Raw genomic sequence first — 13,596 nt, 5'->3', positions numbered from 1 at the left:
TGAAATTACTTCTCAGAACCCTACTTACCGCATCTAAACATTTCTTAAAAGGTAGATCATGAAAATATAAATTTTGCCATTTTATTTCAACTAAGTGTACACAATTTGTGGTACTAATTGCAAAACCAATGAAAAAAGTCAAGACAAAATTCCCCATACAAATGGGTCACTATGGAACTTTGAAACATCTTATAGAAGTCCCCTAAATAAGAATTTTATAAAGATGAAAACCTGTGAGTGCAACAAATTAATTTCTTTTTGAAGTGCCAAATAAATACAAATCAGCTAACTTAATTTAAACATATTCTCTGTAAAAATAGCTGTAGGAATTCTTGATGCTTATGAAGGCTAACTCGCAAGTGTTAGATAGACATGCAGATGAAAAACAAGGGTGAGAGGGGTTCACAAGCTGGAAGCCTATATCAACCATGTTAGACCAAGACTTTTTCAACTTCAGAACGGACTCTTCGAATGAATCTCCCTTTTACATAAAGGATTTAATGTTAATTTAATGTAAGACTCCACAAATAAAGGAGTACAATGCAATACGTACAAATCATCTAAATTTGAGGGCATTAACCATCTGGTAATAATGGCAGTGATAAAATCACTGTCAGGCTCATGATGTTTGGCCAAGGAGCAATGACATTTTGTAGCATAACTAACAAAGGATAATAATGGAAAGAAATTGAAAATTCATTTGAAAGCTGAATAGATTTTCTATATAATACTTATGGCTACAAGTAAGGATGACACTAAAGTGCATCACCGGAGCCTCAGGGGATAAAGAAAATAGGAAGTTTATCAAATAAGAAATGTTAGATGTAAAATTTGCAAACAAATATACAAAGAAAATGTGAAACCTCTTGAATAAGGAGACTGTAGTCTCCACTTTAGGAATACAGTACAGTACAACAAATACATGTCCTGCATCCATAGTACAAAATAATTTTAGAAATGTAATATTCTCTCACATACCAACACGATCTTGGAACAAAGTACAAATATAATTTTCAATATACAGTACAGTACATATCTAACTACAGTACTGTATAGAATTAATTGCTTAAAAAAAGTTAAAACATGAAGGTAGACATATTTCTAAAAAATAATGAGGGACACTTAATATAAATGGACAGCTTAACGACTTGTATACAACTAATATGAGTACTGACATATTTATAACAATCATTCCCAATAATCAAAAAAGGGTGACACGCATTCTTGACACCCCACAAAAACCTGATGATTACATATGTAAAAAAGGAAACAAAATAGTGATGTTCTTTTGAGCATTAAAAACTCTCTATGCAACAAGCAATATACCGACAATAGATTTTCCCCTAATCTTGCAAAGGACATAGAATTCATAGCCCTTCTCTACACAGCATTATATTCCTTATCAAATACGGGTGTATTTACACTCAAGCACTTCCAGCGCATTTTCCATCCAGTGCAACAAACTTCAAACTCCCTTTTCTTCTTTTCTGTATAAATAATCAAATATTAAATAATAAAACCATGTATGAGAGTATAATCAAAAGAGATTGTTGCACTGTAAGTTTATAAAAGCAAAACTGAAGAGACTGGGCCAGTACAACTTGTGCTTATTGAGAAGACAAGAGAATATACTTCTGACAATCAGTTAAGGAAAACCTCTCTACAACACAGATCATTTCAATCTCTGTATGATGAAATGTGGAATAAGAGAGTGATGTGCAATATATTTGCTTAACAGAATTTGCCCAAGGTAGAGCTCAACACTTATGCACATTACATATTAATTATGCTCTGAACTTTAGGATTTGCAATACTATTTTTCTTTCCAATTACTACTTGAAGATAAAGAATTACGGCTATTGTATATAAAGTACAGTAAGTCTTTTAAGTAGATATCAAACTTCTTGTCAATATGTCTACCTTCTCTGTTGACTATAATATGTTACACCACATAATGAAATATTTTATTGTTTAGCAGTTTCTTACAAGACAAACAGAAGTCTGATAAGTCAGTTGAACTTTATTTCCAATGACAAAGACATGAATACAATATAGTATATTTGAAGGGAAAGTCACTAATAAGAATCATCTCCAATGACACAGTTCACCATAATTCAATAAGGCCATTCCTTGTTCCATAAGAATAATAGTGCCGCCAACATTTAACTGCATAGTGAAATCAAGAACACTTATCAAATTTAGAGCTATGAAAATATAGTTACATCTGTATCAAGTTTTAAAAGCAGAATACAATACCTACAACTAGTTCTTAATTAACAAAATGAAATATTTTACATTCTTCACTGTTTGGTCATCAGTTCAGTTCGTCATTCAATATGAATGAAAACACCAGAGCAGAGAAAGCTCTTCAGCAAAAAGGGAGTAAAAAATTTCACACTCAGCTTTATACTTTACACAGAGAAAACCTTAGACCAAATGTCATTTTGCTGGGTAAACTTTTGGCCGACTAATTTAAAAAAATATCCTCCTAGACTTTGATAAATGTGAAAATATCTTAATACAGTAGATGAAAAACTAGAAAGTTAACTACAGATTTCATTAACAGTTCTAATCATAATTTATTTTTGTGCTAAACACCCTCCTGTGAATGTTTGTCAATGAATAACAAGAATAAAATTAAAGCAACATCTCAACAGATTGTCAAAGAAGTTAATTTAGTACCTGGCATTTTTATGGTGAACTATCTTGTATTAAGTGACAGTTGATAATTTTTTTCTTGAAAAATATAATTGATGTAAAAAAAATTTTAAATTCAAAAGCCATAAAATAATTTCTGGTCGTAACTTCTTTGCACATCTTCTACTCCCTATATAGTATGTAAATTCCTAGCTATTTCAAATGCAGCTTTAAATCCCAATACCTCATAAAAAAAACAGCTACGCAATATTGCTGTTACTTTTCACCGACAAACTATTTTCACGTCTACCTATTAAGTTATGAAATTAAGCAGTGCATAATTTTCAAGCTTATAGTGTCCACAAAAACTTGGAAATCTCAAATTTCATCTTGCAAAATATTAGCGCCAACTTTATAAACCTTTTAGCTCTTATTGGCAACATTAAGAAAAAACTATTTAGAAATGCTCAAGTGTCACTATAAAAAGAATGATTTTCTATGCAAGAAGAAATATTTTTTATAAACAATTTAAAATGTGTTGTTTTACAACTCCTTGAAGGGAAAACTACAGAAGCTTTAGCCAACAACTCGAAATAAGCCCATATTATAATCTCGTGATCTGTGACAGACGAGTCACAGGATATATCCTATCACATTTACTAATGCATCTATAAGGCTCTTCTTGGCCAAAAGCCAGATTTACATTGGTCAACTTTACTAAGCAGATCTGCCTAAATGCTTTATCGAAGGACACAAAAATCATCGATTATATAAAGTGCAAGTCTCTGCTTTAAAGCTGTTAATAATTCTATCCTAAGACGAGGCTAATAACGCCTTCTGCATGACTTACTAACTCTTGAATTTTAGTATCACAGCCAAATTATAGCCTGAATGGAAACTACAAATGTCAAGATTGCACTCGGTACACGCACTAAAAAAATTGACACTTCTATTCATTTAAGCAACAGTAGGAAACAAATCTACAACTCAAAAGTACCTATATCATTGCATGCTAACTCTACTCATGAGGGGTAATGCAAACAAGAACAATTTCCTTAAACTATAGGAAAGATATGCTGGATTTGAAAAGATGTTCAAATAAATGATGCTAACAACCTAAACAAGATACAGTACAAAGTTATTGTTTGAGGAGAATTTTTCTTGAAAATAATATAAAGGTAACCAAAAATCTGTTAACAAGATAAAACGACGAAAAGGCATGTCTTCCAAAAGGGGGCTGACCTGACTGTCTTAATGACATAATAAGAAACAATAGTCCTAACAAATCTCTTATATGTAAGTACTGTATGGTACACATAAATAACAAATAAGGGTCAATTTCAAGATTCTTGACAATTGGATATGCCTTTCTTTCACACATTTCTCTGGACTCTCTCTAGGGTTAAATTAGATGTACAAAATGAATACTTAAAAAGCTAAAAACTCTGGAACTTCTGAATAAAGTTATAATCTCAATTCTGAAGAAGAAATTGCCACCTTTCAAGACACAATATAAATGAAGGACAGTTGAATGGACATCAGCTTTACAACTTACTATTACTTTATTAATGATAAAAAAATGCACATTAAAATGACAGTCTTTTTAACTGTATGACAAAAAATTTTGGGGAACAATGACTTTCCAGCAAATAAACCAAGACCCATTTATTAGCATTAAACATTTTTCCACTTTTACAGTTAACACAAACATGACCAGCGATGAAATTCAAACACCATATTGAAAAACTCTTTTAGGTATTGGGATATCCGGAGAAAGAGATGTAAAACAAGAAATGCAATGGTGTATGATCACTTATATGTGAAGTACTATATACTAGAGTCATGACTTTCTTCCTGTTTGTACAAGAAAAATCAATAATAATCAGTATGTGTACAGTATTAAAATTGAAAAGTCAACTAAAGGGTTACAACTTAACAATAAATAATAAACAGGTCACAAGCATTTCCACATGGAACAACAAATCAGAATGTCAATGAAACAACCAGACTTGCTCTCCCCCACAACTTTTGTCATTTATGTAAGATCACATAGATTCAATGTATGTAATTTGAATATTTTTTTATGGACAACACAATCTAACCCTGTAAAAGCAGAGTAGGTATGATCTTCCTTTGTGAACCAAACATTTGTTCAACCATGAATTGTTAGCCTTTGTACTACATTTGGAAAATTTTGCACATTTAATGAGTCGAGGCTTATCAGCAAAGATGGAAATACAGAGGGCAAACTCATATGAATCTTAAAAGTTTTTCTCATATGGAAATACAATGAACTGCAGTTTTAGCAAACAAATGGATGTTACAGAGGGCGTAGTGGAAACCTTTCATCATATATATTCAAAGCTATAAAAAGTCATATAGAAGGAAATATAGTAGTTATAGCTATAACAAGTTATACAGAACAAGGAATATACAGTGGAGTATGTGACATCTCAATAAATTTCTGATGACTGTTAATCAAGGAAAATAACTTTAAATAACAAGTTCTCAACCTCAATATGTTATCAAATCACATACTGTGTATATAAAGCTTCAAAATCTACTATTTAGAAATGGGGAAAACAGCACGTCAATAGAAGAAGAGCATAACATGATCAGAATATAGTGCTAAACATTATGTTAGGGATAATAAACTATGGAAGGCTATAGACAATGTACATTAATCAATATCAAGTAAGCCGAAGGAATTGTACAGAATTAAAAATACTTTCAATATTGAAAACAATGTAGCATAGAAGACACACAAAAATGAATATCTAAGTAAGATGACAGGTTGCACAACATAGGACAAAACCTCAACTGCATTTTGGACAAAATAAATCAAATCTTATGAATCAAGTAAGAGGAAATTCAACTAAAAAGACATATCTGTTAAAACCAGAATATAAAAACACCATTGTTAAGCTACCACATTACTATATATCCAGGCAAAAGGAACAACTGTTAAAGAACCATTTGGTATCCTCATTCCCATGAAACATAAAAATAGAGAGAGCTCATGAATTTTGAAGGAACTACATTGTGCATTTTGTTTTTCATTGAATATAACTACTCAGAAGATTCTTCACTGCATGAAAAGCACTATAAATGAAAGCTGAACGAATGAGCGCTGGAAGGCCAAGTTTACCATGAGGTAACTTCAAGAAATTGATAGCTAATGCAACTGCGTCGTTAAGCAGCATGAATTGTGCAGAATATTTCCTTTCAGGAGACAGCACCTTCACTGGGATGAATAAAAGAAAACAAACAAACTTCCTTTACGACTAGGATAAATACCAGGGGATTGTGCACAATTGTTAATGCACTGCACACTAACTAAGAGTACATCTCACGAGCTAGAGAAATGACTTTAAATATTTTCCAACTTATATTAATATTCAACAGGTACACTGTACAATTACATGATATATTAATCCCACTGCAAATGCTACAAGAAAAAATAGACTTTTGGGGTGGAAGAAAGAGGAACTTCTTTATGCAAGAAACACCAAAAGTGAAATGAATTAAGGGAAATGGAACTGACTTGTGGTAGAAATAGAATAATAATGACTAGGAAAAGAAAAGGAACTATAAGTTATGATGAAGCTAAGAGCTTTGAAAAATAAAATTTCGGAAAATAATGGATAAACTTACACAAAAAAGGAAGGATTTATACTTTTGTAATCTGCTCAAAATGTTAGTTAATAAATTGCACTGTAACCTTAGTTATGCATTAAAAATATCTAACAATCAATTAACAAGAATCTGATAAATATATATATATATATATATATATATATATATATATATATATATATACATATATAGTGTATATAACTTTACTCCACTTATATGTCTATATACAAAATATCACAAACATATGTAGTGATGTAAGAGAAATCCACAAATCTTGATATTAAGTATGCATTTGCAGACAGTAGAGAATCTAGCATTAAAGCACTCACACAACACATCTGTACAAACATGTGTAAACATGCATGGTTCTTTCAATTTACACTATCACAAACAGCTTCATTTGTTCATAACTTTACACCATAAAACTAGAAGAGGAACAATGGACAGGCATTAGTATCTATGAGGCAGAGAAGGAATGGCATCATATATTCGTAACCTTCAATTTAGCCTTGATAGAAAGCTACGTTTTGTGATCAGTCATCAACGTAATTCCAGGTAAAATTACATAAAAATCAGGTCTATCTGACACTGTTAAATTCTCATCAGCAAGGGGGAAATTAGAAATGGAAACTGTGAATGAGGTGTGTTTCAATCATTCAATATCTAAAACAATAGCTGGTATTTCAAAAATAACTTTTTATTTGGAAAAAAACATAAACAGTCTAAAGGTAAAAAAATATTGCCATAAAACCAAGTAAGTCTTCACTGTGCAAAAGCATGTATGAAGTTTTAAAATTCTATTAAGTGATCTGTAAACTTGAGGAGTTAGGAGTATAAATCAACTTAGGCAAAACAACTTCAAGGTAGTTCCAAACCTCAACTAACTTACATGAATAAATAAGAAGATTTGATAAGTCTTGATTAAAGTTCCTGATAAAGGATCTTTAAACAAAGCTTACCACATGAAAATTAAAATGTCCCTTCTTTAATTCATATTAATTGGAATCCAATCATAAATCAAAATATGTTCTCATATTGTAGAAATTGGAGACATAACTCAAAAATTAGCATGAATCTTCACATCTGAAATGCATAAAATCTTGATAATCTCACACTGGATAAACATCAGCCTGTCAACTTAGATATGGAGTGATGATGTGCTCCCACCAAATAGAGTGCAAATGCAAGATTTTAAAAAAATTCCACAATAGACAACTTTCTAAGATGAACAATCTTTATAGGAAGAATGGTGCTGAATTCCAATGTTACAGGGCAACTTTGTTTAAGGACATCTATCAAGAAATTTATCACAATTCCATTTTTCTAAATTCATTCTTAAATTCTCTGAACAGATCATGAATTAAACTAATATTATACAAGAGTATTAATTATCAAAGGGTATCCTCTCTCTCTCTTCTCTATAGATCAAGAGACATGGATTTAAATACGACACAACTTTAAAAAAATAAAGTAAACTTTGCTGAATAAAATAGAAAAAATAAAGTAAACTTTGCTGAATAAAATAGAAAAAATAAAGTAAACTTTGCTGAATAAAATAGAAAAAAACAAAGGTAAACAACAGCAATACATTTTAAAAGTCAAAAATTAAGCCTTTAACAGTCATTAAATGATAAACCCCAAAAACTAATAGGTCAGGATAGATCTAAGCTTAAAACTGGAAACGAAAAAATCCCTTTCTTTTAGATAAAAGTTGTTAGTTCTTATCAGGATTTGAAAAGAACTTCAGTAACAATATCAATAAAACTTAAAAGAATTGGTAATAACAAAAGCAAATTCTAAATATATATGAGAGAGAGAGAGAGAGAGAGAGAGAGAGAGAGAGAGAGAGAGAGAGAGAGAGAGAGAGAGAGAGAGAGAGAGAGAGAGAGAGAGAGAGTGAGAGAGTGAGAGAGAGAGAGAGAGAGAGTGAGAGAGAGAGAGAGAGAGAGAGAGAGAGAGAGAGAGAGAGAGAGAGAGAGAGAGAGAGAGAGAGAGAGGAGTTATTTTGTAGCACAAGTTAGTTCCATCATTCTTAAATTTCTAACCTTGGAAATATTAAAAAACTTAGGCAAACTTCTTTGGGAGACAACATCAAGCAAAACAAATGTTATTTTACAGGCAAACTTCAATACTAGTGTCAATTAAATAAAAACAAATAACTTAACTAGAACTGAAACTTTATACTTTATGTATTGCCTCATCTGACAGGTCATACAAACATTTATACGAAAGGAAATAAACAACGTGTATCTTAGAAATCTTAAAACGGGTAAACACTCAACCCGAAACTAAAATGCCATATTAACCATCCTACTGCTCGGGAAATTGGAGCAACTTTCAACGTTAAATTTTGAAATCGGTCCTGAAATGCAGAGAAATGTTAACCCATAACCTTGCAAGAATCTTCCCAGTGCTATTGCATAAAATGCATTCGGCTTGTTTGATAAAAAGAGTACACGGTACTTTCACATGGCTTCCTTACCTACCCTATTCATAGCTGTTATATATAACAGTATTATTCAATATAGTGTCTTCAAGAGGCTTTAAGATATTACAGTGACTGAAATTCTTTCATATACCCAGTATTCAAGTAAAAGTAATATAAAAACTAAAAATTCTTTGGTGCATATAATACCTTATTATTTATTCAATTATTAAAATATATGTATATTATATATTTATATATATATATATTCATATAGAAAACCACTGGTGTTTATACCAATTTTCAACACTCTTGATATGGCAAGTGCAGATGGCAAATTGGCACTGCACAAGAAATGGCTTCATCCAGGCCAAGATAACCTTCTCTACTTCTATATCAAAATACTTCTGGCGACTCTCCTCTGGATTCATAACAACAATATGCGTACAGTGCCTTAGGGCAAGCATCAACCTCTCCAGTGTTTATTTTGATCCTTTATCTTGAGCCCTGAGAAAGCTATAGGATTATTGGCGGACTTATCTACGACGTACTGCGTAAATCTCTTAAGGAACTTTGGGTACTCGCGCTTGTAAACGGTTCTCAAGACGGAAGCGGGAGCCCAGCCACCAGGATTTACTGGAATAGGAAGGAATGATGTTAGTCCGGTCTGGAAGGGAAAGTCTGATTGAATGAGTAACACAATACTTGCAGTCAGTAAATAAATAAAAAGAAGATATCATAACAACTCCATGGTTAACTATAGATTAATTCTATATCAAAATGTAGGATCTAGTAAAACTCATAATCAAAATGGCATTTCCACATGTAACAATTGCAGATGAGAGCTTTTTCAAATAAACTCTTCTTTCCAGCTGAGCCTCCAATAAAAATCAAACTAATGTAACAACTTCCATGTTTGGTACACTATACTACAATATGGTTTACTTTTTCATATGAAAAGGATAACTTTAAAAGAATAGAGGTTTTCAATATGAATCTCTATTTCATAACTTTTATCATTATCTTTTTATTACTTGCTAAGCTACAACCATAATTGGAAAAGCAGGACGCTATAAGTTCAAGGGCTCCAACAAGGAAAATACACTGGTGAGGAAAGGATATAAAGGAATAGTGTGCCTGAGTGTACCCTCAAGCAAGAGAACTCTAACCCAAGACAGTGAAGGCCATGGAGCAGATGCTATGGCACTACCCAATACTAAAGAACAATCGTTTGATTTTGAAATTTCCTCCTACCAGAGCTGCTTTCCATGGCTAAAGAAGCTCTTCTACCCTTAGCTAGTGGAAAGTAGTCATTGAACAATTACAGTACAGTAGTTAACACCTTGAGTGAAGACATTTTTTTAGTTATCTTACGTGTTGTCAGGTGTATGAGAACAGCGAATGTGTAAAGAATAAGCCAGACTTTTTAGTCTACGTGTAGGCAAAAGAAAAATGAGCCATAATCAGAGTGCTCCAATGTATTATTATCTGGCTAGTCAAAGGACCCAGTAACACTTTAGTGGTAGTATCTTAACGGGTGGCTGGTGACTTGGCCAACCTATAAATACTATCAGCATGAAAGAAGATTAAAATCAAGAACTATCATAGTCCTTAATAGGGTAGAAATAGAGACAATTTACTTTTGACAACATACATAAGGTAAAAAGTCTATTAATCATAGTGTAAAGTCTGGTCACACTAGGAGGAAAAAATTGCACACCATCGGAAAATATTCCTTTACGACCATTTTGTAGCATGTTTGACAAAAATTTATTTAACTGAGCAGAAGTTTCAATAAAACATTAAGCACGACAGATAATGATGGAAAGAAGGATATAAGGCATGGGAAATTATAACTCCATAGTCCCCCTTCCCTCATTTCAAAATATATAAGGAAAACTAAAGCCCATTAATCTAATGACTTCCAAACTATCTGAAAGGTTGATGTAATGAAATATACATTACCTTAAATAGTAATCCTGGTTGCATCAGAGGTATTTGGATAAAAATGATTTTACATGCCCAACCACAGAGGTACCCATGCTGGGCGGTATATACCTGTGCTAGGCGGTATATCTTAGCAATCCATGTTTGCCAACGGTAATACTCGTATAAGCGGATGAGCAACTTGGTGGAGTAATGAGAACTTTGGGTGTGGAGGAAATGCCACCCTAAATTTTGAAGTCACTGGCAGCAGGGTGATGGACTGTGTTTAAGGCGAAGGACAAACTGTCTCTTCGGCTTTTACTCCCGATGCCTGGCAGTTGATCTTGCCTTAGTTAGATAGGCACCGCGGATCACAAGGAACTGGCTATCCTTTGATGTTTCTAGCCAATGAATCCTCTATGGATTTAGTCAGTCATGGAAAGAGAAGATGACAGAATGGCCCCCAGTCCCAGGCGTAGCAGGGTGCCAAGAATCTCCCCGTTAATAAATACTACAGAAAAATTGAAAATAGGTAATTGGAATGTTAGAACCACGAATCAGATTGTGAAGTTAAAGTAAGTGGAGAGTGAATTTATGAAATATAGTTTGGATATCTTGGCCCTAAGTGAAACACGTTGTAAGGGGATTGGTGAGGAAACTTTAGACCAAGGCAATATATATCAGATGGAGTTGGAAGAGAAGAGGTAGGAATGATGATGACACCAAGAGCAAAAAGGCATTAACCGAGTGGAGAGCTGTAAATAGTAGATTGTTACAAGCAAAGTTCAAACCAAAGCAGTGCAATTTGAGTATTATAGTTTGCTATGCCCCAAAAAATGATTCCCCTGAAGAAAGGAAAGATGAATACTGTGAAGAACTGCAGAGGGTAATAGATCAGATCCCTGAGAGATATGAAAATTGTGATTGGCGACTTCAATGCTAAAGTTGGAAGAAATAACCAAGGGATAGAGAATGTGATGGGTGTCAAGGGTCTTGGTAGTTGCAAATGAAAAAGGAGCACATTTCATACATTTCTGTTCAGCAAACAATCTTGTCATTAGAGGTATTTTCTTTCAACACAAGAACATCCACAAGTATACATGGACTTCACTATGTGGCAATTACAAAAAACAGATAGATCACATTGCCATTAATAAAGAGAGGAGGACTCTGAGAAATGTAAGAAACTATAGAGGTGCAGATATTGGTAGTGATCACCAGCTCCTCATTGCCACACTGAAACTGAAAGCACCCAACAGAAAATGGATAGAATACTTACGTTTGAAACAACTAAGCTTTAAGAAAAAGAGCATAGAGAAACATTTGCAATTGAATGTAGGAATCGATTTGCAGTCTTAGAGACTCTAAGACACGAAGAGCAGACTAATAATGCAGAATGGTGTGATATTAAGAACATATCAGTCGGTTGGTAGTGAAGTCTTGGGACACGCAGTTACAAGGAGAAAGCCATGAATATAAAATGATATTTGGGATACTATAAAAGGGAGACAGAGAGAAATTGATAGTTGAAAGTTTTTGAGGAAGTAATGAAAATTACAAGGTAGAGCATGCTAAGTATTCCAGTATTGATAGTGAGGTCAAAAGAAAAGCCAGGAATGACTGGAGAGAATATTTAGACAGTAAAGCAGATAAGGCTGACAAAGCTATGAATTCAGGAAGTGGCTATAGTGTAAGAATTACTCATAGAACTATTAAATAAATCTCAACTGGGGCAAAGAAGAGATGGTTCTGGTATAGCAACAGAAGATGAAGAAAGACTGTTAGATGGAACACTTTAGTGAGGTTAGGAATAGGAGATATGAAGGGAATAATTTGATTGATATACCTGAAGATGATGAAGACCTTGATGTTCCCATGAATGAATTAAGTGTGTTCGAAGTCGAAGCTATCCTAAAAAAACTAGAGATGGAAAGCCCTGGGATACGATGGAATAACTGCCGAGATAATACTGGCCGAAAATTAAGTAATTCCCAAACTACTTACAAGATTATTTTGTAGAATGTGACATGAAGATGAAAAACCTGACAAATGGGAGTTAAGAGTGTTGGTGAAAATAGCGAAAAAAGGAGACCTGACTGATTGCAATAATTAGAGGCATAACACTTCCATCAGTTGTTATGAAAATGATATTTTCATAATAAAATAAATTTTTGAATATACTTACCCGCTGGTTATATAATGGCTAAAGTCCCTGGACGCCTCGGCAGGAAATTCAAAATCTCTTGGGCAGCTAGCGCAGATATGCCAGGTGTACCCCAGCGCCCTCGCGGTACCACAGGTAGAACTATACCCAACCAATTCAGATTTTCCATGCCACATGGTCTCAAGAGGGGAGGAGGGTGGGTCTAAAACTTATATAACCAGCGGGTAAGTATATTCAAAAATTTATTTTATTATGAAAATATTTTTAAATATAAAACTTTCCCGCTGGTTATATAATGGCTGATTGACACCCATTGGTGGCGGGTCTGAGACAGCTGCATAATTGGAAATTCACTTAAGAGTTACATAAACAACTTAAGCGGTTCTAACCTGATAAGGAACCTGACAGCAATGCTCTGCCTCATTTTGTCTGCTATCCTTAGGAGATCCAGTGATCCACTCGGGGCTGATGATCTCTAGGAGCTGTCAAATGGTACAACCACCTATAACATGACAGGACCTCAACTAATACCCTTGTTCCGGGCACTCTCTAGGAACAAAATGACCACCTGACTAGGTCAAAGATTGCGGAAGATTGCCGACCAATATTCACGTACAATCATAAAAATATATATAACAGTTCCAAGAGAAGAACAGGGGTACTAGAAATTTGGGGAAATGTAGTGGAGAATGTTTCACCTACTATTGCACTCGTTGTTGCAAGTGATCTCAAAACGTAGATGTCTTCATAAAGAGACTGGACACGGTAAAAGTAATGCAAGGCGAATACAGGATTACCCCTTCGCAAG

The 13,596-nt window shown here is 33.6% G+C and overlaps 1 protein-coding gene across 1 annotated transcript in view; it reads right to left on the bottom strand.

Annotated features, from left to right (window-relative positions):
* Positions 1-1,440: 1,440 nt before the first annotated feature.
* Positions 1,441-13,596, bottom strand: part of LOC137622152 (ceramide transfer protein-like) — a 261,732-nt gene continuing 249,576 nt past the window's right edge. Inside the window, exon 12 of the mRNA XM_068352588.1 lies at positions 1,441-9,334. Within this exon, the coding sequence (XP_068208689.1) occupies positions 9,165-9,334 (170 nt within the window). The 3' untranslated portion in view covers positions 1,441-9,164. The remainder of the gene's footprint in view (positions 9,335-13,596) is intronic.

The sequence above is a fragment of the Palaemon carinicauda genome, chromosome 29 (assembly GCF_036898095.1).
Source record: "Palaemon carinicauda isolate YSFRI2023 chromosome 29, ASM3689809v2, whole genome shotgun sequence".
Classification (NCBI taxonomy): domain Eukaryota; kingdom Metazoa; phylum Arthropoda; class Malacostraca; order Decapoda; family Palaemonidae; genus Palaemon; species Palaemon carinicauda.
Note: the sequence above shows the minus strand (reverse complement) of the source record. Positions and strands in the feature narration are given on the sequence as shown.